Below are 22,048 nucleotides of genomic sequence, written 5' to 3' on the forward strand. Positions count from 1 at the left end.
TTTTGAATAATTCTTATCTTCATGTGCTAAGCCTTTACTATTTTCGAATTTCTTAATGAAATCTGAGTCTGATATTTTAAAAACTTTTTTTGATCTGCATCTTGAAATCGCAACTGCAACTGAAATAGTCCATTGTAGTTAAATGAGGATGGTGGCAGACACATCCTGAATCATCTAAGCAACTCGGTGCCATACAAGTTTGAAAATTCTATTTTCACATTCAAAATAATTTGGAACAAACAATAGTAGCATTGAATACTGTGAACAAATAGGGCTTGTAAAAGGAACCACAAGTTAACAGCCATGTTTCCATGAACCTCACCACAGCCCTTCGCGACTCATCCTCTGCATGATAGAAATTCTTAAAGCTCAAAATGGTCCAGTTTTAAAAAAATTCAAGTGTCTTTTGCCTTATATGGGCAGCTGTCCAACATAGTGCGAAGAGGTAGAGACTACTCAGTGTTTCCATTTCTGGTAGTCTATGTAGGAATGTTGCCCAAGTATGCACATCATTTTATTTTTATCCTTTTCTCTGCTGTTAAGATATAGTTTTTATTTTATCTCTTTGTTGTACTTCTTAATAAGCCTTTTAAATACCACCCCTGTCTCCTCCTCCTCCTCTTTGATACTCTCTGGCTCTCCCTCACCCATTTCTCCTAGCTTTTTCCTTACCCAGCAGCCATTGTATACCTTTATGTGGCAATTCTATCCTGTACCCCATACCCAGCCCTGCTGTGCAATAACCCTGCTTTGACTATTCCACCATCTCTGCTTCCTTTGTTTCCATCCTACATCCTTTCCAAACACTTCTTGCCATTGCCTCTGGCTCTCCGTGGTTCTCTCTCCGCACCACCAGCATTTCCTGCCACTGACCTCCCATCTTAGCCCATTCCCAACTGTGCCCCTCCTCCACCTCCAGTTTTTTAAAATCATAGAATCCTTACAGTGCAGAAGGGTGTTCGGCCCATTGAGCCTGCACTGACAACAATCCCATCTAGGCCCTATTCCCGTAACTCCACATATTTACCCTGCTAACCCCTGACATTAAGGGGCAATTTAGCATGGCCAATCAACCTAACCCGCACATCTTTGGACTGTGGGAGGAAACCGGAGCACCCGGAGGAAACTCACGCAGACACGAGGAGAATGTACAAACTCCACACAGACAGTGACCCAAGCCAGGAATCGAACCCAGGTCCCTGGAGCTGTGAAGCAGCAGTGCTAACCACTGTGCTACCCCATTGCTGTGCTACCGTGCCGCCCTTGCTGTGCTACCGTGCCGCCCTTGCTGTGCTACAGTGCCGCCCTGTATGTTGCATACAACATGAGAAAAACAACAGTTAGGCCATAGATACAAGGCATTGACCAGTTAGCCAAGACATGACATCTAAACATCAAAAGGTGCAGAAAAAATAATTGTAAAACAATGCAGACAGAGCAAAAGGCAGAAATAATGCAGAGAGAGCAAACGGGAGAAATAATACAAACAAACAAACTTTACAGAAAAATAAACACCTTCAATATAGAATATGCTAGCACAAATAGCTTCAATATAGAATATGCTAGCACAGGCTAATAGGCTGGAGGAAATAGATGTTCGGAGGGAGGATGTCCTGGCAGTTTTGAATAAACTGAAGGTCGATAAGTCCCCTGGGCCTGATGAAATATATCCTAGGATTCTTTGGGAGGCAAGGGATGAGATTGCAGAGCCTTTGGCTTTGATCTTTGGGTCCTCACTGTCCACAGGGATGGTGCCAGAGGACTGGAGAATGGCGAATGTTGTTCCTCTGTTTAAGAAAGGGAATAGAAATGACCCTGGTAATTATAGACCGGTTAGTCTTACTTCGGTGGTTGGTAAATTGATGGAAAAGGTCCTTAGGGATGGGATTTACGACCATTTAGAACGATGCGGATTAATCCGGGATAGTCAGCACGGATTCGTGAAGGGCAAGTCGTGCCTCACAAATTTGATAGAATTTGTTGAGGAGGTAACTAAGTGTGTTGATGAAGGTAGGGCAGTTGATGTCATATACATGGATTTTAGTAAGGCGTTTGATAAGGTCCCCCATGGTCGGCTTATGATGAAAGTGAGGAGATGTGGGATAGAGGGAAAGTTGGCCGATTGGATAGGTAACTGGCTGTCTGATCGAAGACAGAGGGTGGTGGTGGATGGAAAATTTTCGGATTCGAGGCAGGTTGCTAGCGGAGTGCCACAGGGATCAGTGCTTGGTCCTCTGCTCTTTGTGATTTTTGTGAATGACTTAGAGGAGGGGGCTGAAGGGTGGATCAGTAAATTTGCTGATGACCCCAAGATTGGTGGAGTAGTGGATGAGGTGGAGGGGTGTTGTAGGCTGCAAAGAGACATAGATAGGATGCAAAGCTGGGCTGAAAAATGGCAAATGGAGTTTAACCCTGATAAATGTGAGGTGATTCATTTTGGTAGGACTAATTTAAATGTGGATTACAGGGTCAAAGGTAGGGTTCTGAAGACTGTGGAGGAACAGAGACATCTTGGGGTCCATATCCACAGATCTCTAAAGGTTGCCACTCAAGTGGATAGAGCTGTGAAGAAGGCCTATAGTGTGTTAGCTTTTATTAACAGGGGGTTGGAGTTTAAGAGCCGTGGGGTTATGCTGCAACTGTACAGGACCCTTGGTGAGACCACATTTGGAGTATTGTGTGCAGTTCTGGTCACCTCACTATAAGAAGGATGTGGTAGTGCAGAGGAGATTTACCAGGATGCTGCCTGGTTTGGAGGGTAGGTCTTATGAGGAAAGGTTGAGGGAACTAGGGCTGTTCTCTCTCGGAGGAGGCTGAGGGGAGACTTAATAGAGGTTTATAAAATGATGAAGGGGATAGATAGAGTGAACGTTCAAAGACTATTTCCTCGGGTGGATGGAGCTATTACAAAGGGGCATAACTATAGGGTTCGTGGTGGGAGATACAGGAAGGATATCAGAGGTAGGTTCTTTATGCAGAGAGTGGTTGGGGTGTGGAATGGACTGCCTGCAGTGATAGTGGAGTCAGACACTTTAGGATCATTTAAGCGGTTATTGGATAGGCACATGGAGCACACCAGGATGATAGGGAGTGGGATAGCTTGATCTTGGTTTCAGATAAAGCTCGGCACAACATCGTGGGCCGAAGGGCCTGTTCTGTGCTGTACTGTTCTTTGTTCTATGTTCTAAATAGGTAAAACACCAGGAAACCCTAATGATCAGAGACAATTAGAACATATTGCAAAGTAAAATAAGCAAATATCGAAGAGTATAGATCATAAAGAAACTGACATTATAGATAAACAAAAAAAATCAAGAACGGGAAAATATTACATAAAATAAATCGATGGACAAAGTGAGATATCAGAACTATCAAAAGATGTATCGTAGAGTCATAGAGTTTTACAGCACAAAAAAGGCCCTTCGGCCCATTGAGTCAATGCCAGCCATAAGGGTGGGTGGAGAAAGAAATGTTTATATCTTGGAAGCAGAAGAGGAGAGCCATGAAGTTCAGCAGTACAAAGGACTCTAGAGAATGGTATGGGAAAGTTACGAAGTAAAATATTGGGCATACAACAATGCTTCTTCAAAAATAGATAAGGACTTATAACATACGGTTAGATCTTAATTGTGAATTTTTAAAAAACCTTCCCTGAATGTCATATATGTGATTTATGTCGAGTATCATTGTAAAATACTTCAATGCTGTTCCTAAAAATCTTTTAAGTGCTGTCTTCCTGCTATTCAGTCATTTCTGAATGTGTAATATCACATTTTGAGAAGCCAATTTGTTTCAGAAAGAAATGCAAGAATTAAAGTTACTTCTTTCTACATGTAATTCAGCAATGCTTTTTATACTTTGAGCTCATCTGTTATTTTGGGCTTCTATGTATCTAGTGCTTCCATATTAAATCTGATACACTTATTTGAAAGCTATGTTTTTACTTTCCATGATTCTGTGTGTATGGTTGTGCAACATTGTGCTGTCTGTCCAAAATTTGCTAGTCTAGTGACCTGCTAATTAGTCACTAATTCTGATCCTCTGCATAGTAATTTTAACTAATTTCTTAATGGTTTTTTTCCCCTTCTCGTAGATCTATCCAAGAACAGATTGATAGAGATTCCAGCTGAAGTTTGTTACTTTGTGTCATTGGAGAGCCTTAACCTCTATCAGAATTGTATACGAAGTATTCCAGAAGCCATTCTAAACCTACAATCTTTAACGTTCTTAAACATCAGGTACGGAGAAGTCTTTTTGTTTCAGATTATGCAACTAATTATCCACACATCTGGACAGATTCCATTACCCACTTAGCCACATCATCCTATTTAATAAAAATTGAGTTTAAAATTTTTTATCAGTGAGGAGACGCAATGGGAAAGAAAAGATGATCATAATGAATAAGTAGCAGAAGGTTACCTCATTGTTTAGATTACATTGTTTTTATTTTGAATCTGCTTAAGAACCAGAAAGAAATGTATGTTTCAGTAACCAAAGATCAAGTATTTGCTTGAGAACTAATACTCTGGGTTCCTAGGTTCCATGTTTATCCCCAGGTTAAAAAAGTCCTATTTCTCTCCACAATCCCAATTTTCTCTCTTTCAAGGGGTGCAGTTCCAGTTACTGACAGCTTTGGGGTGGCATGCGGCCGGCACAGTGGTTAGCACTGTCTGTGTGGAGTTTGCATATTCTCCCCGTGTCTGCATGAGTTTCCTCCGGGTGCTCCGGTTTCCTCTGAAAGGTGTTCAGGTTAGTTGGATTGGCCATGCTAAATTGCCCTTTAGTGTCAGGGGGACTAGCTAGGGTAAATTCATGGGTTAATGGGGATAGGTGGGATTGTGGTCGGTGAAGTCTCGATGGGCTGAATAGTCTCCTTCTGCACTGTAGGGATTCTATGATTCTGCTATATCATTATAAGTTCCTATTCTTCATGCGATTTGATAATTAAGAGCATCGATCTATATTAAATGCCTACACACACATTTGCCAACGAATCATTACCTAGTGCAGGATTCTTGGTGCTCTTTTTCATGTCTCGACTCCCTTTGTACACTAAAGCCAAAGTAGTGCATTTGAGATAAACCAAATATGCTGAGACTAAGAATTGAATCTGTGATCTTCCTGGCTCTGGACCAATGTGGGATCCTGGCAGAAGGATTTTGGAAATGAGAGAAAGACAATTAACAAGTTGAAAGGGGTGAACTGCATTCATTAAAGTTTGAAAACTCTTAATATTCTAGGTGAGTATTGTTTTTATTATTTTATCCATCAAATTACCTTGTCTAAATTTATACAAGAAGCCAAAACGGAAAGTTTGTTCACCTATGCATTTTTCTAATTCAGACGTTTAATTTCTGTAAATGAGAGGCTTTTGTTTTATTCTCAGCAGATCCTAGTTATCAGGTTTTAAAATTTCTAAGTTACTGAGATATCCACACAGTTACGTTGTCCAATTGCCCAGTTTGGAATGCACATTCTTTCCTTGTCTGAAATTCTGAGAGCTTGTACAATTTTCCACAAGAGCAAAGATTTGAGGTCCTCCAATGTTTGCAGAGGGACTACTGGCATTATCTCATGGGAGAGTGTAGAACTAGAGAGCATAGTTACAGAATAAGGGGGTGCTCATTTAAGATGGATTTGAGGAAGAATTTTTATCTCTCTGAGAATGGCGAATCTTTGGAATTCTATACCCCAGAAAGCTGTGGAGGCTGAGTCAAAGCTAAGATTGATAGGTTTTTAATCAGCTTGGGAATTAAGGGTTATGGAGATAAGGCAGGAAAGTGGACTTGCTGAGTGTTAGATCAGCCATAATCTTATTAAATTGTGGAGCAGGTGTAAAGAGCTGAATGGCCTACATCTATTCCTATTTCTTACGGTCTTAAAGCAACACAACATTGGTAATCTTCATGCTGCGACCACCTTGCCCTTTAGGGCATTGACTTGAAAGGCTTTCTGGAATTGAGCAGAAAGAAAAATCCATGTTGACCTGATCCTGGGACACTCGCATAAACCAGAGGAAGCCGTTCCAATACAGCCAGGAAATTTCAAACCATGAAAATGAACTGTTTGGACATATCTTACATTTCACAAGTTTTCTTGCACCCTGTGTTTGTAATCATTGAAAATTGAAAACAATCAAAGCACTGTTCACAACCATCCTGGAGAACTGCTTCCAGTGTAAAGTTAAAATCCATCAGGAATCCAAGGGACTAATGAGAATCAGCAGTCGCCCTTTGATTCTTTCAATTAATGCTTTCAAGATCTCCTCGAGTTGTAGGAAGTCATTAAATAGAACTTGACGATGTCCACTGCCATGTATTGATTTAAAAATTTGTGGGAGGGAATCATTTGATATGAGGTTCATTCTAATCCTTTGCAATTTTTATCTACTTAATCAGGAAGCATTTCAGGGTTAATGTATGGGACACTGGAAATACTCATCAGTTCAGGCACATTTGTGGAGAGAAACCGAGTTAACATTTCAGATCAATGACGTTAGACAGAGAGATCAAAGAGTCAGTGGAGAATTAAAATGGCCAGAAGCTCAGGATAATGCTAGACTGAACTGAGTTGTTTCAAAAAAGAAACCATCCAATCCGTGAGTTGTCTCCTCAACGTAGAGGAAACTGCATCATGAACAGCAAATTAGGTGTATTAAATTGATAGTTGATTCATGCTGGAATGTGGTTTCATGAACAATTTGACATTTCTCAAGGGAATCTTGCCTGACATTGCCTTTTGAGTAATAACATTCCATTTGTCTTTTTATTCCCGCAGTCGTAACCAGCTCACAACATTACCTGGACATATTTGTACTCTCCCTTTAAAAGTTCTAATTGCAAGTAACAACAAACTAATATCTGTACCAGAGGAAGTAGGATTACTACGACAATTAACAGAGCTCGTAAGTACCAAATCCCTGTTGGACAATGCAAACATATGAGAAATGACAAACAGGAAAAGCCATCCAGCCTATCTTACTGATAATATATCAAATACATTGCCCATCGCATCCCAAATCTGGAGTAGTCTTTCATTTTTGAATGTTCACAAAATGTGATTTCAGATGTCAGTTACATTTTTAAAATTTGTTTATTTGGTTCTTGACTTGATGTTTCAAGAAATTAGCTGTTACTTAAGAAAATGGGGAATAAAGATAAGTTCTCAGCAGAATTCTACACCCATGTTTTAGCTTCAGATTTTATTTAATGAGCTCTGGGAGAGGAACTCTGCTCATATAACTTATTACACCCAACAGAAGTAGAAAATTCCACGAGCCTAATCTTTGGGACTTCAAATGGTACTCAATAGTATGGTGCTAAATGAGTCAGAATATTTGAAAGTGAATCATAAGCCCACAGAATAACTATGGATAGCCAGTAACTGCTAACTATGCCAATGATGCATTTTGGAAATTATCTACAGCTGTTCAAAATCTCTTCTGAGATTGCTTGTCATATTGCTGAATGACACACTCTGAATCTGTCATTTTGGTAAAGATGTCAACGTTTTATCAGGTAACCCTGGATGCTATTTATTGGTGGTCTGAAATAATGAAATAATCAGCTATGCAGTTTTTTGTGTATGTCCATCCTGTTTCAGATGTCACGTATTTTTGTGACAAAAACAATCTCTTCCTGCTTACGGATTTGCTTAGCAACACAAAGGAAACTCAGTTGACCTCAGGAGTCATAATATTCATTTGGCCAGTTAACTGCTAATTAATCTCAGGATGTTCGAGCACCTTGTGGCCTTAGAGAGCAGACCCCTTCGGAGCAGAATGTCACATTGTGTGTTACTTGATATAATGACTCTGTCCTAATAAAACAACACACCCTCTGCAATATCTCAACATTAAAAAAGGCTGTAAATCATAGGGGGAAAGCATATGCTGGAAATATCGATTTGCTCAACATTAGTAAAATGAAAAGACCAGTTTGTGTTGCAGCCTAATCCTTTCTCAGAAGTGAAAAGTAAAAGATAGGCTAGCATTTTAAATGGCTTGGGGGAATGGAGGAGCAAGGCAGGGTTATAAAGAAGCTATAGATAGCCCACTCAGACGAAATTAAGAGCCAAAATGAAAACTGTTTAATAGACTACTTAATTTACTTAACAACTATAGATAGCGCTCGGCAATCCCACAACCAAAGGTCATGTCAAAGCTGTATAGTCCTGTCACACCCAGCCATGAATAGTCATAGAAAATTGAACAACTGACCACAGGAAGTAGCTCCACAAACATCCTCATTTTCAGTGGTGGGGGAACCCAGTACTTCAGAGCAAAAACTGTTGAAGCATTTGCAAGCATTTTCAGCCGTAAGTGCCTGATGAGCCTTGGCCTGAGGTCCCAAACATCATAGATGCCAGTCTCCAGACAGTTCGATTTACTCCACCGATCACAATCCCACCCAGGCCCTATCCCCATAACCCCATGCATTTATCCTAGCTAGTCCCCCTGATACTAAGGGGCAATTTAGCATGGCCAATCCACCAAACCCACACATCTTTGGGTGTGGTAGGAAACCGGAGCACCCGGAGGAAACCCACGAAGACATGGGGAGAATGTGCAAACTCCACATAGACAGTGACCCAAGCCAGGAATTGAACCTGGGTCCCTGGCTCTGTGAGGCAGTAATGCTAGCCACTATGCCGCCTCAAATATGATATCAAACCATGGCTCATACAGGAAACGACAGCAACTCTGACAACATTGTGGCATAGTACTGGATGAAGCATGCTCCAGAACAATCCTGGTCCCTAGCCAAGCTATTCCAGTGTAGCTCCAACCACTAGGATCTAGCAAATAGTGTGGAAAATGTCTCGGGTATATCCTGGCCACAAAAACCAGGACAAATCCAATCCACCCAACTATAGCTTCATCACTCTGCACTCAAATTATAAGCAAAGTGATGAAAATTGCTATCCAGCAATTGTTCATCAGTAACGTACCTTCTGATACGCAGTGAATTCCACCAGACCAACTTTGCTCCAGCTCTTGTTGCAATGCTGGTCTGAATGTGGAATAAGCTGAATTAAGGGGAGCTGATCGTCTTGTGGTATTATCGCTAGACTTTAATCCAGAAACTCAGCTAATGTTCTGGGGACCTGGCTTTGAATCCCTCCAATGCAGATGGTGGAATTTGAATTCAATAAAAATATCTGGAATTAAGAATCTACTATGACCATGAAACCATTGTCGATTGTCGGAAAACCCATCTCGTTCACTAATGTCCTTTAGGGAAAGAAATCTGGCGTATTTACCTGGTCTGGCCTACATGTGACTCCAGAGCCACAGCAATGTGGTTGACTCTCAACTGTCCTTGAGCAACTAGGGATGGACAATAAATGCTGGCCAACCAGCGACACCCATATCCCACAAATGAATTTTTAAAAATCCAGAGATGAGGTGAGGATGACTGTCCTTGACACCAAGGCAGCATTTGACCTGACTGGTGTTAAAGATCCCTAGCAAAATTGACATCAGGGGAAATCAGTTCGAAAGCTCTCCATTGATATGAGTCATTCCGAAAACAAAGAAAGCTGGCTTAGGTTATGGGAGGCCGGTCCCAGGATATTACTGCAGGAGTTTGCTGATGATTGCACCATGTTCAGTACCATTCAGAACTCAGATACGGAAACATTCTATGCGAGCAAGGGAGAGAGCGTGTGTGAGAGAAAGCACTTGCGTGCACAAATGCCCTCTCTAACTCTGTGGCTCATCACTTTAACAGTTTTTCCCGTTGTCATTCTGATTGTTTGAATTTTTGTCTCTATTCTAATAAGACTAAATGCAAGATTTTCTTTTTATGAGCATTCAAGTGTTCTAATTAGCACCAACTGTCGTAGTTTATAACTTCAATTATATCTCCTATTTCCTTTGCAGCAGAGGAGATGTATGATGTGGGGTGGGTCTGTTGCTGTCACTTTAGGTCCACTGGTAGTCATAGTTTTAAAAATACTTGTCTGTTTTATTTCTGTCATTTTATTATTTAGATCTGAAACTTGAAGAAATACTTATATTTATCACATAAATCTTTGTTCTTCACTGGATCCCTCAGTTCCGACCTTTGTTTGTTTGTCCTCCACATTCATTTATTATCCCTATCCTTGTCAGAGCCAACAAAACTGACTGCTGGTTTATGACATCAATATGTTTAAAAGGATGTTAAATTCTCAAGAGCCCAGAGTTAAATCACGAGTCTGAATCACATTGCTGATTTACTTTTTCCTTTTGCTTCCAACATTTTTACAGTTCTTTTGTGGTTTCCTTCTCACTATTTTTTTTTCGTCCCCTGTTTTCTAAACCAGAGACAGTGGCAATTGGAGTGGCCCAGCTGTTTCGGTAGTTGAGTTTAATTTAATAGACTAGGGATCAAGTCTCAGAGCTCTTGGGTCTTTCCTGCTCACTTCAAGCCAACTGAACTATCAGATGAGCTGGTGTCAAATAAACTGGCAAACATTGGACCTGTTTCATTTAATGAAAATAATAATCTGGTTTTTAATGTATGCTTTGTGCTCATTTAGTAGCTTGGGACCAGAAAGTAGTCTTCAAAGGAATTCAAAAAGAATTTAGAGCAAGCAGTTACACCCAGAAGCCACTAATTGTGGAGTTACAAGGGTGTGTTTGGACTGTAATTTGAATGTTGGTTTCAGGCAGTTTTCCCCTGCTAGCCTGCCTAAAATTGTGGTGCAAATGCAAAATCTGTTTTTAGAGTGGAGCCAAGTGTAGTGAGACTTGGAGAGAAAAATCTCTCATTACCACAGTGCCGAACTAGGTGCCAAGAAAGGTCTTTTAGGTACTTTTTGAACAACTTTAAGCTCCAAAAAGAATGACAGAGAGCATGACCTGAGCAGTAGCAACAGTGATAAGTACAGTGGGAGACAAGGCCACGATGGGTAAAGATAGGACAAACAAAGCCAGAGTTTCCTGGATGACAAAATAAATAGAGCATAAAGTGGAGCACAACAAGGACCTGTATGACAGATGTCAGGTCGATAATATAATTGAGAACCAGGTCAATATAGAAAGTATAAAAGGGAAATGAAAAAATAAACGAGAAGCAAAGAAACAGGTTGCCAACATAAAAGGGAATTCAAAAATCTTCCATACACATGTAAATAATGAAAAGGTGATAAAAGGAGGAGTGGGGCTGATTAGGGCCCAAAGAAAAGGATTAACACATTGAGGCCAAGGGCATGGCTGAGGCCTGAAATGAACCATTTTGTTTCTGTCTTTATCAAGAAAGTAGATGTTGCCCATGCCTGATGGGCAGTGCCAAGGTACCCCTGGACATTGGCACTTTGCCCCTGGGGCAGTGCCGGAGTCCCAGACTGGCACTGCCAAGAGGCCAGTGCCCTCTGGGAAGTCCTGATTGCCCCACGCCCACTCACCTTCACTCCAGCAGGGTCGGGCCACCAGTTCCCCATTAGTGGGGAGCTACTGTAATCCCCGCTGGAGTGAACCACTCTGGCGGGGGTGGATGCTGCTAATCAAATTTAAATTATATTTAAATGATCATTTAAATTGTCTTGGCACCTCCCCGCCAAGTTCTGGCAGGAGCTGATGCGGGGAGTCGCTATCGGGGCGGAACACATGCGCGAACCATGCAAATCGGCCGACGTGAAAATCTCCCATCTTAGTGCAGCGGGATGGGAGAATTGTGGCCCTGGTGTTCATTGTGGTTTCCTGTGCTGTTTGCCATCACAATCATGTCAAAGAGGTCAGTGTCCAAGATGTTTTGGGGGCGTTTGCAGTTGTCAGGTGGGCAAATTGGCAAGGCGGGCTTTATGTTTAAGCTGCAACCTTGATCCAGGGTGGGATGAAAGGTCAGGGTTCAAATAGAATTAACAAATGTGTCTGGGGACTGAGGTCTGTGTATGATTGTGCTGCCTGGATAACCTGGCTTAGGTTTTCCACTAATATTTATTTTTTACGGGGCAGCAGCTCCCTCAGAGAGGCTGCCCCTCTGAGAGACCACATGGGAAGTGCCAGCCCGCACCCTCCTTTTTCTTGGCGCCAGATCTCATTCCACCCTCCCCGGCAACACTCAGCCTTTCATAGTGCGCATTTCCTGCTGATCTTGCACTCTGGGGCTGCCTACGGCCTGGACCATGTTTCATTCTTGCTTCCTTGCCCGCTGAATGCACATGCCCGATGGGCAAGAAATTCAGTCCAAGGAACCGTTGTTAAGTAAGCTCTCCATATGTAGCATTGGAATCGAAAAAGAATCAACTTTTTTAATAAGTCCCTTGGAAAGATTTGACTTTTATTCTTTTCTAACTCAGTTTAAAAATGGTTCAGTGATGATCTCAAAGTTTATTTTAAACTGTAAGACGTACAATTCTGGCAAAATAACTGTACAACTTTATGGAAAGCTGGTTGATGAAGATACAAGAAATTTGGCAACTACAAACCTGCTCCAATTGAAATTGACGACAAAGTTGCAGTGGAGGATAGATATGGAAACTAAATTGGAGACCTGGATGTGCTCCAAGAAAATATCTTCCAAGTCCCTCATCCCAGTTCAGACTGCCTGACCACCAGCTTGAACTTCGATCAGGGCAGTCCCTGGTTTGTAGCTGTGTTCTGGAAAGAGCCCATGAGAATTATCAGCAATCTGCTTGTAAGGAAGCTGTGTAATGAAGTTTTGATTTACTAGGTTGCATATATTTTATAAAATTTGCTGAATTTTATCGAAGTGTTCAGCTAAATGTACACTTTTCTCAATTTGTTAATAATCGCTTAAGTTGCACCTGAAAGTCCAAAAGTCAAATGAGCTATAAAGAGAATAGAAATTAATAGAAGAAAGTGAAAAGAAAAACCGAGTAAGGCCCCAATTTGTTCCTCCAGAGATCGTAGATACTTGCCTTCAAAGGCCCTGATCTTGGTTGAGGTGTGAACACAACAGTTGTGAACACAACTCCCACTCACCTGATGAAGGGGCAGTGCTCCGAAAGCTAGTGGCTTGTGCTACCAAATAAACCTGTTGGACTTTAACCTGGTGTTGTGAGACTTCTTACTGAAGAGAATACTGAAAAAGTTGAAAAAGACTCTTCAAAAGGACCTTGGTGAGACCACATTTGGAATATTGTGTGCAGTTCTGGTCACCTCAGAAGGAGACACTGGAAAGAGTGCAAAGGAGATTTACCAGGATGTTGCCTGGTTTGGAGGGTAGGTCTTATGAGGAAAGGTTGAGGGAACTTGGGCTTTTCTCTTTGGAGCGGAGGAGGTTGAGAGGAGACTTGATAGAGGTTTATAAGATGATGAGGGGGATAGATAGAGTGAACGTTCAAAGACTATTTCCTCGGGTGAATGGAGTGGTAACTAGGGGGCATAACTATAGGGTTCATTGTGGGAGATATAGGAAGGATGTCCGAGGTAGGTTTTTTACTCAGAGAGTGGTTGGGGTGTGGAATGGACTGTCTGCAGTGATAGTGGAGTCAGAAACTTTAGGAACATTTAAGAAGCTATTGGATAGGCACATGGAGTACTTCGGGATGATAGGGAGGAAATAGCTTGATCTGGGTTTCAGACAAAGCTCGGCACAACAACGTGGGCCGAAGGGCCTGTTCTGTGCTGTACTGTTCTATGTTGTATGAACTTGACTTTAAACATTACTTGAATCCAAAAAAGAAACATTCACCACTATCACAGTCATTTTTGTATCTATGTTGTTGTTGTTAGATGGTCTTTCAATCTGTGGACTCGAGACATGGTACTTGATTAGTAGACAGATTGCGCAGTCAAACTCTGGTGTCTGTTTAACAACTGGTCATTAGTATTACATACAAATAGGTTACAGAACAGGCATATTGTTCCTAGGCATGGTGTTCCAACCCTTCTGTTTCAGCGCGAGTCTAACACATGACTGACTGATGTCAGTAGTACATCTGTATCTATGTCATATATTAGCATATCCCATCTTTTTATTCATTCACGGGATGTGGGTGTTGCTGGCTCGGCTAGCATTTATTACTAATTGCCCTTGAGAAGATGATTGTGAGCTGCTTGCTGAATCACTGCAGTCCATGTGGTGTTGAGGGTACACTCACAGTGCTGTTGGGGAGGAAATTCCAGGATTTTGACACAGCAATAGTGAAAGAATGGTGGTATTTTTAAAATTTTGGATGTTGAATAGCTTGGAGGGGAACTTCCAAGTAGTGTTTCCATGTGTCTGCTGCCTTTCTAGGTGGGCAAAGCCAGGGGTTTGGAAGGAGCGGCACGTGGGTGGCACAGTGGTTAGCACTGCTGCCTTCGCGCCAGGGACCCAGGTTCAATTCCGGCCTCGAGTCACTGTGTGGAGTTTGCACATTCTCCCCGTGTCTGCGTGGGTTTCCTCCCGCAGTCCAAAGATATGCAGATTAGGTTGATTTGCCATGCTAAATTGACCCTAGTGTCAGGGGGATTAGCAGGGTAAATATGTGGGGTTACAAGAATAGGGCCTGAGTGGGATTGTTGCCGGTGCAGACTCGATGGGCTGATTGGCCTCCTTCTGCACTGCAGGAATTCTATGATTCTATGAGCTGCCTCCAGGAGCCTTAACGAATTTCTGCAGTGCATCTCATAGATGTTATACACTACTACCACTGTTCATCTATGGAGGGAGTGAATGTTCGAATGGGATGCCAGTTAAGTGGGCTGCTTTTTCCTGGACGGTTTCTTGAGTTTTGTTGGAGCTGCATTCTTTCAGAAAAATAGAGTGTATTTCATTACACTCCTGGCTTGTGTCTTGTAGATGGTGGATAGGCTTTGGGGAGTCAGAGTCACCACAGGATTCCTAGCCTTGCATCTGCTCTTTTAGCCACGGTCTTTATATGGCTAGTTCAGTTTCTGATCAATGGTAACACCCCAGGATGGGGATTCAGGGATGGTCGTGCCATTGAATGTGAAGGGGTGATAGTTCGATTGTCTGTTGTTGGGAGATGGTCATTGTCTGGCAGTTGTGTGGATTAAATGTTACTTGCCACTTGTCAGTTTGAATCTGGATATTGCCCAGGTCTTGCTGCAATTGGACATGGACTTCTTCAGTATCTAAGAAGTTATGAACATTGTGCAGTCATCAGCGAACATCCCCACTTCTGATCTAATGATGGAAGGAAGGTTATCGATGAAGCAGCTGATGGTTAGGCCGAGGACACTACCCTGTGGATCTCCTGCAATGGTGCCTTGGAACTGACATGATTGACCTCCAACAACCACAGTTATCTTCCTTTGTGCTAGTTATGACTCCCAACTTGCAGAGAGTTTTCCACCATCTACCATAGTGGGTTTCATGGTCTCCTGAGCATTATGTTGGTTCTCTGGATTACTAGTCCAGCGACCGTACCGCTACGCCACTATCTTCTCCCAGTAATCCATTATACTGCACCTCCCCCAAGTAAATGATCCAATCTTCAACTGTAATATGAAACTGTGTCCTTAGCTATTTGCATTGCATTTCTGTACTCCTTTTTACAACTACAGGTTCCACCCAGCTTCAACCCATGCTCTTTCCCCCTTCTCATGTCGCAGTCCTGAAGGATTCAATTTCCCACAGTATTCTCAACCCTTAAAGAAGCTGTCTTGGAGACATATAGGATTTCTTCTACATCTGACAGGACATCATCACCTGCAGAATAAATCAATAATTTAGCAGCATTGCTTGTGCGCAGTGTCTGGTTTGGAATTACTGAATTGCAGGAACAATGAGGGCTTTTCATCAAAAGACTGATCCTAGAGGGAAGACTGAAGAGTATCAACCTTTGGGCCCTCTGGGATAAGAGGAGAACTCAGGACGCACTGAGGAACTTGTTACTTCCTCAAAGCTAATGGGGAAAGAGTCTTCGAAGAGAAATGATGTTCAACTCCAAGGAAAGAAGTCACAGCCATGACATTCACTGCTGTATCGAACACTGAAAAGGCAGCGAAGATCCAAGATTTCAATGAATTTGACCGATGATGGAAAATGAAAAGATTCTGGTAAGCCTTTCAGGAAATGATGAAGAATGATCTCCTAATGATTTTTCTGGAGGACCGTGTACTTTCTCTAGGCAGTGGTAAGAGAGCCACACTTTGTTGAGGTACTTGTTGAGCTATGGATACAAGACAACATTATCTTATGTAATGGGATTAATTTCCGTTAACTCAGAGACAAGATTGCTATACTGGATTGTATGGTCTCAGAGGTTCTAAAGATTCTGTCTCGGCTTCTGTGCTGACATCCAGCTCTGGAATAAAGAAGACTTTCAGCTGGGACTAAATTATGGATTTCATTTGAATTTCCCACACTCTGATGGACGTAGGCAAGACAACCTCTCTGGAAGAATCAGTAAGGACAAAGAGAGATAAAGTAGGCAATAAATTGGTAGGTTCAGTGGAACAAAAGCTGAATGCTGCTCAGCCAATAGAAATACAGCGGACTCATTGAAAAAGACAACAGAGACTTAATATGGCACATCTGTCAACTGGAAAGACCAATCACCTTCCAGGACCTCCTATATATCACTGTGCTGCAAGGGATTCTTCCTCATCACTTCTAGGAAAAGCCACCTCAGGTCCAGCAGGTCTTCATGCAGATGGTCACCGTCTGGTCACAGCCTTCTGTGTCCAGCACCTCTGGCCTTCATGGAGAACAGAGAGATTCATAACTTCAGTCTCTGCCTGGGGTCTGTGAAAGAAAGGAATTTGCTGCTGATTGTATAAACTCCCTCAGCTGCTGAAGGCCGAAGTTCCACCACTTCTAAATAAAAGGTGGAAGGTTGCCCCATTCAACCAATGCGCCATTCAGATGGTGGGAATCATCTGGTTTTTCTAGCATTTCTGGAAGTACGCCTCAATTGTGAAGAACATAGAATCACTGATGTGTCCCTCTTTTGACTACGAGGAGTGATAGTTCTGTCTTTAATTGGAAGGTCTGTATCAAAGTGACTGTTGAATTGGGGTTTTCCATCCATGATGGTGGGGCCACTGCCATGGAATTATCCAGTCAACGGAGTCATGTGAAGCATCTGAATCGTGCCCGATTAAGTTCTTTAAGCTCGGCCTGGCTCAAATACTGGACTAAAAGCAAAATACTGCGGATGCTGGAATCTGAAACATGTGGATGAACGTGACTGGACAGCTTGATCCAAAGTAAGGTTATCTTTAATCTGCAGAAAGCCAGAGAGATTTTTGTTTCACATGTCCACAACTATGCAATCACGGATTAACTCGTCCTTCAGTGCCCCATATCCACAAGAAATAGCTAGGCAATGTATGACAAAATTCAATCAATTCCCCAGCTCGTTGCAACCTCCGTTTAAAATGTGCTTGTTCAATTAGTAAGTTTTGCTTCAGGCTAAACCAAGTGTCACAGGCTTTCATTATATTTTTAAAGTGGACATCCCCACACTCTATGTCAGGAGAACGTTGTCTGCTACTGGACTTACAGCATTAAGAAAGGATGCTTTTGCTCTGCAGAGTGCAGGCCTGATATTTCTCAATACTGGAGAAAGTGGTATTTCCATAACTACCACTGCTGGCATTTCTGCAGGTCCTTGAGGCAGTCAAATGGGCGAAATTGGGGTAGGGACTACTCATCAAGTCTGGGGGTAGGGACTACTCATCAAGTCTGGAGAGAGGCACCTCTCTCCAGCATGCCTTCTCCTTCTGCCGATTTGTTATGAGCTGCTATATAGATTTTCTTGATTCTGTGATTCCTTTGATAACACTGATGTATTTTTATATCTGTGTCTCCATTGCTGCCACCATGTTCTGAGACGGTCCTTCTGTTTGTGAACTGTATGCAACATTCCAGCTGAGGTCTAACTATTGCCATGTATAAGTTCAGCATAAGCTCTTTGCTCTTGCACTCTATGCCCCGATTAACAATGTCCAGAATACAATATGCTTTATTAACTGCTCACTCCAACTGTTTTGCCACCTTCAAAGATCTATGCACATGTACATTCATCTCCCTCTGCTCCTGCACCTCTTTTAGAATTTTGCCCCTTATTTTATATTGTTCTCCCCTTGTTCTTCCTACCAAAATGCATCACCTCACACTTCTCCAATTGAAATTCATCTGCCACCTATCTGTCCATTCCACAAACTTGTCTGTGTCTTTTTGAAGTTCTACACTGTCCTCTTCACAGTTTACAGTACTTCCAAGTTTTGTCTCATCTGTAAGCTTTGAAACTTTCCCTTGCACACCAAGATCTAGATGGAAAAGCAAGAGTCCCAATACCAACCCTTGGGGAACACCTACAAACCTTCTCCAGCCTGAAAAAATATCCAATGACCATTACTCTCTGCTTCCTATTATTCAGCCAACTTTGTACTCACGTTGCTACTGTCCTTTTTAATCCATGGGCTATAATTTTTCTCTCAAATCTGTTGTGTAGCACTGTAATGAATGCCTTCTGAAAGTCCACGTAGACTACATCAACAGCATTACCCTCATCGACCTTTTCTATTACCTCCTCAAAAAACTCCAGCAAGTTAGTTCTACATGATTTCCCCTAAGAAATCCATGCTGCCTCTTCCTTATCAATCCACGATTAATTCTATCACAATTGTTTCTAGATGCTTGCCCACTACTAATGTTAAGCTGACTGGCCTGTAGGCCCTGGCTGGGACTATCCCTACAACCTATTTTGAACAAGGGCATAACAATTGCAATTCCCCAGGCCTCTGGCACCACCCCTGAGTCTAGAAAAGACTGAAAATTATGGCCAACACCACTGCAATTTCCATTCTCACTTTCTTCAATATTCTTGGATATTAATGCATAAACATGCATGGTAAATGGCAAAAACAGCATATTAAAGACAAAGCTAAACAATCCCACAACCAATGGATCAGATCAAAGTTCTGTCATCTTTACATCCAGTGAATGATGGTGGACAGTTAATCAACTAACTGGAGGAGACTCCACAAACATCTTCAACCTCAATACTGACAAAACCCAGAAGATCAATGAAACAACAAATCTGAAGTATTTGCAACCATCTTCAGCCAGAAATACTGAGTGGACAATCCATTTCAGTCTTCTACTGCGGTATCCAGTGTCATTATTTGCCAGACTTCAGCCAATTCAACTCGGTCCACATGGTATCAAGAAATGGCTGAATGCACTGGATACAGTAAAGGATACAGACCCTGCCAACACAGATGAAGGGTCTTCTTTGAACTGAAATGTTAACACTTTCTATCCACAGATGCTGCCTGACATGCTGAGTGTTTTAGCACTCTTTATTTCCAATTTGGAACTATATCACTTTTGCTGGGTCAAAATTGTGAAACACATTCTCCAACAGCACTGTCGATGTAGCTACACCACATGGACTGAAGTCGTTCAAGAAGACAGCACACCACCATATTTTCAAGTGCAGTTGAAGATGGGTAATAAATGGTGACTTTCCAGTGATGCTTATATCCTATAAACAAATTATAAAAAGAGATGCAGTAGAAAAGAAATGTTCAAAGTGCAAGTCTAAATGAATAAGCAAACGCCTGAAACAAGAACAGAGGATCTTGGAAAAACAAACACCTGAGTTTGTCATAATACTATTTTGGGGTTATTATTAATTTAAAATTTAAAAACTTTTGTTCGCAAACATTCTCGTGACCAGGAAAGATACAAGTGGCTCTTGAATTTATGAAAGTGATTTCAAATTTGAATTTTAAAAAAATGTTGTACACAGGAATTCAGCATGGTTTTAACATGTATCTGTCAAAGTTGACATGCTTTCAAAATTATTTATATGGCTTCTAAAACAGAAATCCTTTTACGTGAATTTTAATATAAAGTCTTTCCTAAAATATTTAGTAATGAATCCCTTTTCATGTATATTTTGAATTCCCATTGATAATTGAGACATAAAGTCCCATTTCTTTAATAAAGAAACCATTGTAAGATGTGTCCTGTTGAGCAAGATCCCTCATGAGACAGGATTTAATCTGAATTTATATAATGCTTCATTGTATAATGCTAACCTCAAAGCTCTTTAAACACCTTGCTGTTTGGTCTTTTAGGCATGAAGACTGAGTTAATACAATTCAGCATTTCAATGGAAGGCTGTTTTGCAGTATTTTAGCCAAGCTATCTAAATTCTAAGTCAGGAAATGAAGTGCATTCAACCAAAAGCATGTTTTAGATAATTCCTTAATGGCCAAACTTTAGTCTCTAGGGGTTATGTAGCTATGTACCATGGTACGTCACTGATCAAATAATCTTCCAGGCCCACAAAATTTGAAGCTAAATAAGCCGATAGGAAGTGTAAGTGCAAATAAAAGTGAGTTGCCTCGGCTTTTCAGCACTATGTCATGGTTCAGTGAATGGTGAGGAGATCAGCAGCCTTCAAGAGGGCATGGACTGACAAACACAGGGCAGATGGAATTTCACATCGTCTTAAAACTGAACAAAACAAATTAGGTAGTTAACAGGGATCAAATTGGCAAAACTGGATTAGGAAACTAGATTAAAAAGTAACATGGCAGATAAAGAATAGCAAGCAGTTAAATAATTAATTCAAAATGAATGTTGTTATGATCTTGACCAGACCACCAAGATTGTTGGCAAGATCCAGTTGGGGACCAATAACATTTTTAAAGTTGACAACGGTTGAGGTTTAAGACACTTGCTCAGTGAAGAAAGCCACAAGATTCCATGGGTTTTGAACAAACAAAAATGAACTTTACTATCTGAAGTCAGAAAGATAAAGCAATATACATTCTCCACCTTGTACTCTAACATTCAGGATTGATGTGAGGTACGTATGAATTAACAAGCAAATTGTAGATGAAGACACCACATTGTTTTGGTTGCATTTGACATTTATAGTGCAAAACAAGCCATCAGTAAACACTGAGTCAACCAAACTCTCTGAAATTCTCTCTCACGAGGGTTTCCAATCTTCACCCTGAAGGTCTTGCCTTAGAATTCTCTCCAAAGGTTTCGTCAATGACAGTCAAACTCGCAGAACTTCAATCTCATCTCCCCTGGATTCCTGAGTCTACACTCATACATCAAATTACAGTCACAACTGCAGATCTTCGGCCACATTGAACAGTACACTACTGCTCCAAAGGAGTACAGTTGCCCCAGTGACCTGCAGAACAGAGTTACCAACCTTAGGTTGCCGCCTTGGATCTTCAGGGCTTCTCCCATCCGCAACCATTTCTCTAATTGGTGCCTCTTTCTCTGCACCTCTCTTTTATCCCTTAACCTAATTGGGGCCTGTCTCTCTCCCCTGTATTTGCCCCTTACCTGGGAACTTCTTTTCGGACCTCTCATTGTACCCTTCTTGTCCCCTGCCTGGGGCATTTGCTAGCTATGGTGCTCTGCACCTGGTCATCTGACTCAGGTTTTTATTCCATTTTCTTTTGTGCACAGGCATGCTAGCTCCACAGAGTGTGAAAATGCAGAACTGCGCATGTGCAGCTCGCTCCCGCTCTGCGCATGGACAAAAGGTCCAAGGTCTGTCAGGAGTTGAAGTTCCCGACCTTTGCGCTCCACAGTTTTTTAAAAGTTTACTTATTAGTGTCACAAGTGGGCTTACATTAACACTGCAATGAAGTTACTGTGAAAATCCCCTAGTCGCCACACTCCGGCACCTGTTTTGGTACACTGAGGGAGAATTTAGCATGGCCAATGCACCTAACCAGCATGTCTTTTCGGACTGTGGGAGGAAACTGGAGCACCTGGAGGAAAACCATGCTGATACGGGGAGAACTTGCAAGCTCCACACAGAGTAGGTTAGATTTCATAACAGTATGCATTCCCTTAAAAATAAAAAGCCCACAAGGAAAAATGGTCCAACATAGCTTGATTGGAAGTTAAAGCTAGTATTGAATTAAGACAAGAGGTTATAATGTTAGCAAAAGAACTGTGAGCCTAGAGATTAGAAAGATTTTAGAATTCAGCAAAAAATGACCAAGTAACTGATAAAGAATAATTAGAATTTATTAAAAATTCATTCATGAGATGTGAGCATCGCTGGCTAGACGAGCATTTATTGCCCATCCCTAATTGCCTTTGAGAAGGTGGTGATGAGCTACCTTCTTGAACCACTGCAGCACAGTGACATT

The 22,048-nt window shown here is 41.6% G+C and overlaps 1 protein-coding gene across 10 annotated transcripts in view; it reads left to right on the forward strand.

Moving 5' to 3' along the window:
• The window catches only part of lrch3 (leucine-rich repeats and calponin homology (CH) domain containing 3), a 128,988-nt gene that overhangs the window by 32,005 nt on the left and 74,935 nt on the right, over positions 1 to 22,048 (forward strand). For all 10 annotated transcript variants that reach the window (XM_078206822.1, XM_078206828.1, XM_078206806.1 and 7 more), the window contains exons 2-3: positions 4,094 to 4,238; positions 6,778 to 6,904. In XM_078206822.1, coding sequence (XP_078062948.1) covers positions 4,094 to 4,238; positions 6,778 to 6,904 — 272 coding nt within the window. The remainder of the gene's footprint in view (positions 1 to 4,093; positions 4,239 to 6,777; positions 6,905 to 22,048) is intronic.

Source organism: Mustelus asterias, chromosome 3 (assembly GCF_964213995.1).
Source record: "Mustelus asterias chromosome 3, sMusAst1.hap1.1, whole genome shotgun sequence".
Classification (NCBI taxonomy): Eukaryota; Metazoa; Chordata; class Chondrichthyes; order Carcharhiniformes; family Triakidae; genus Mustelus; species Mustelus asterias.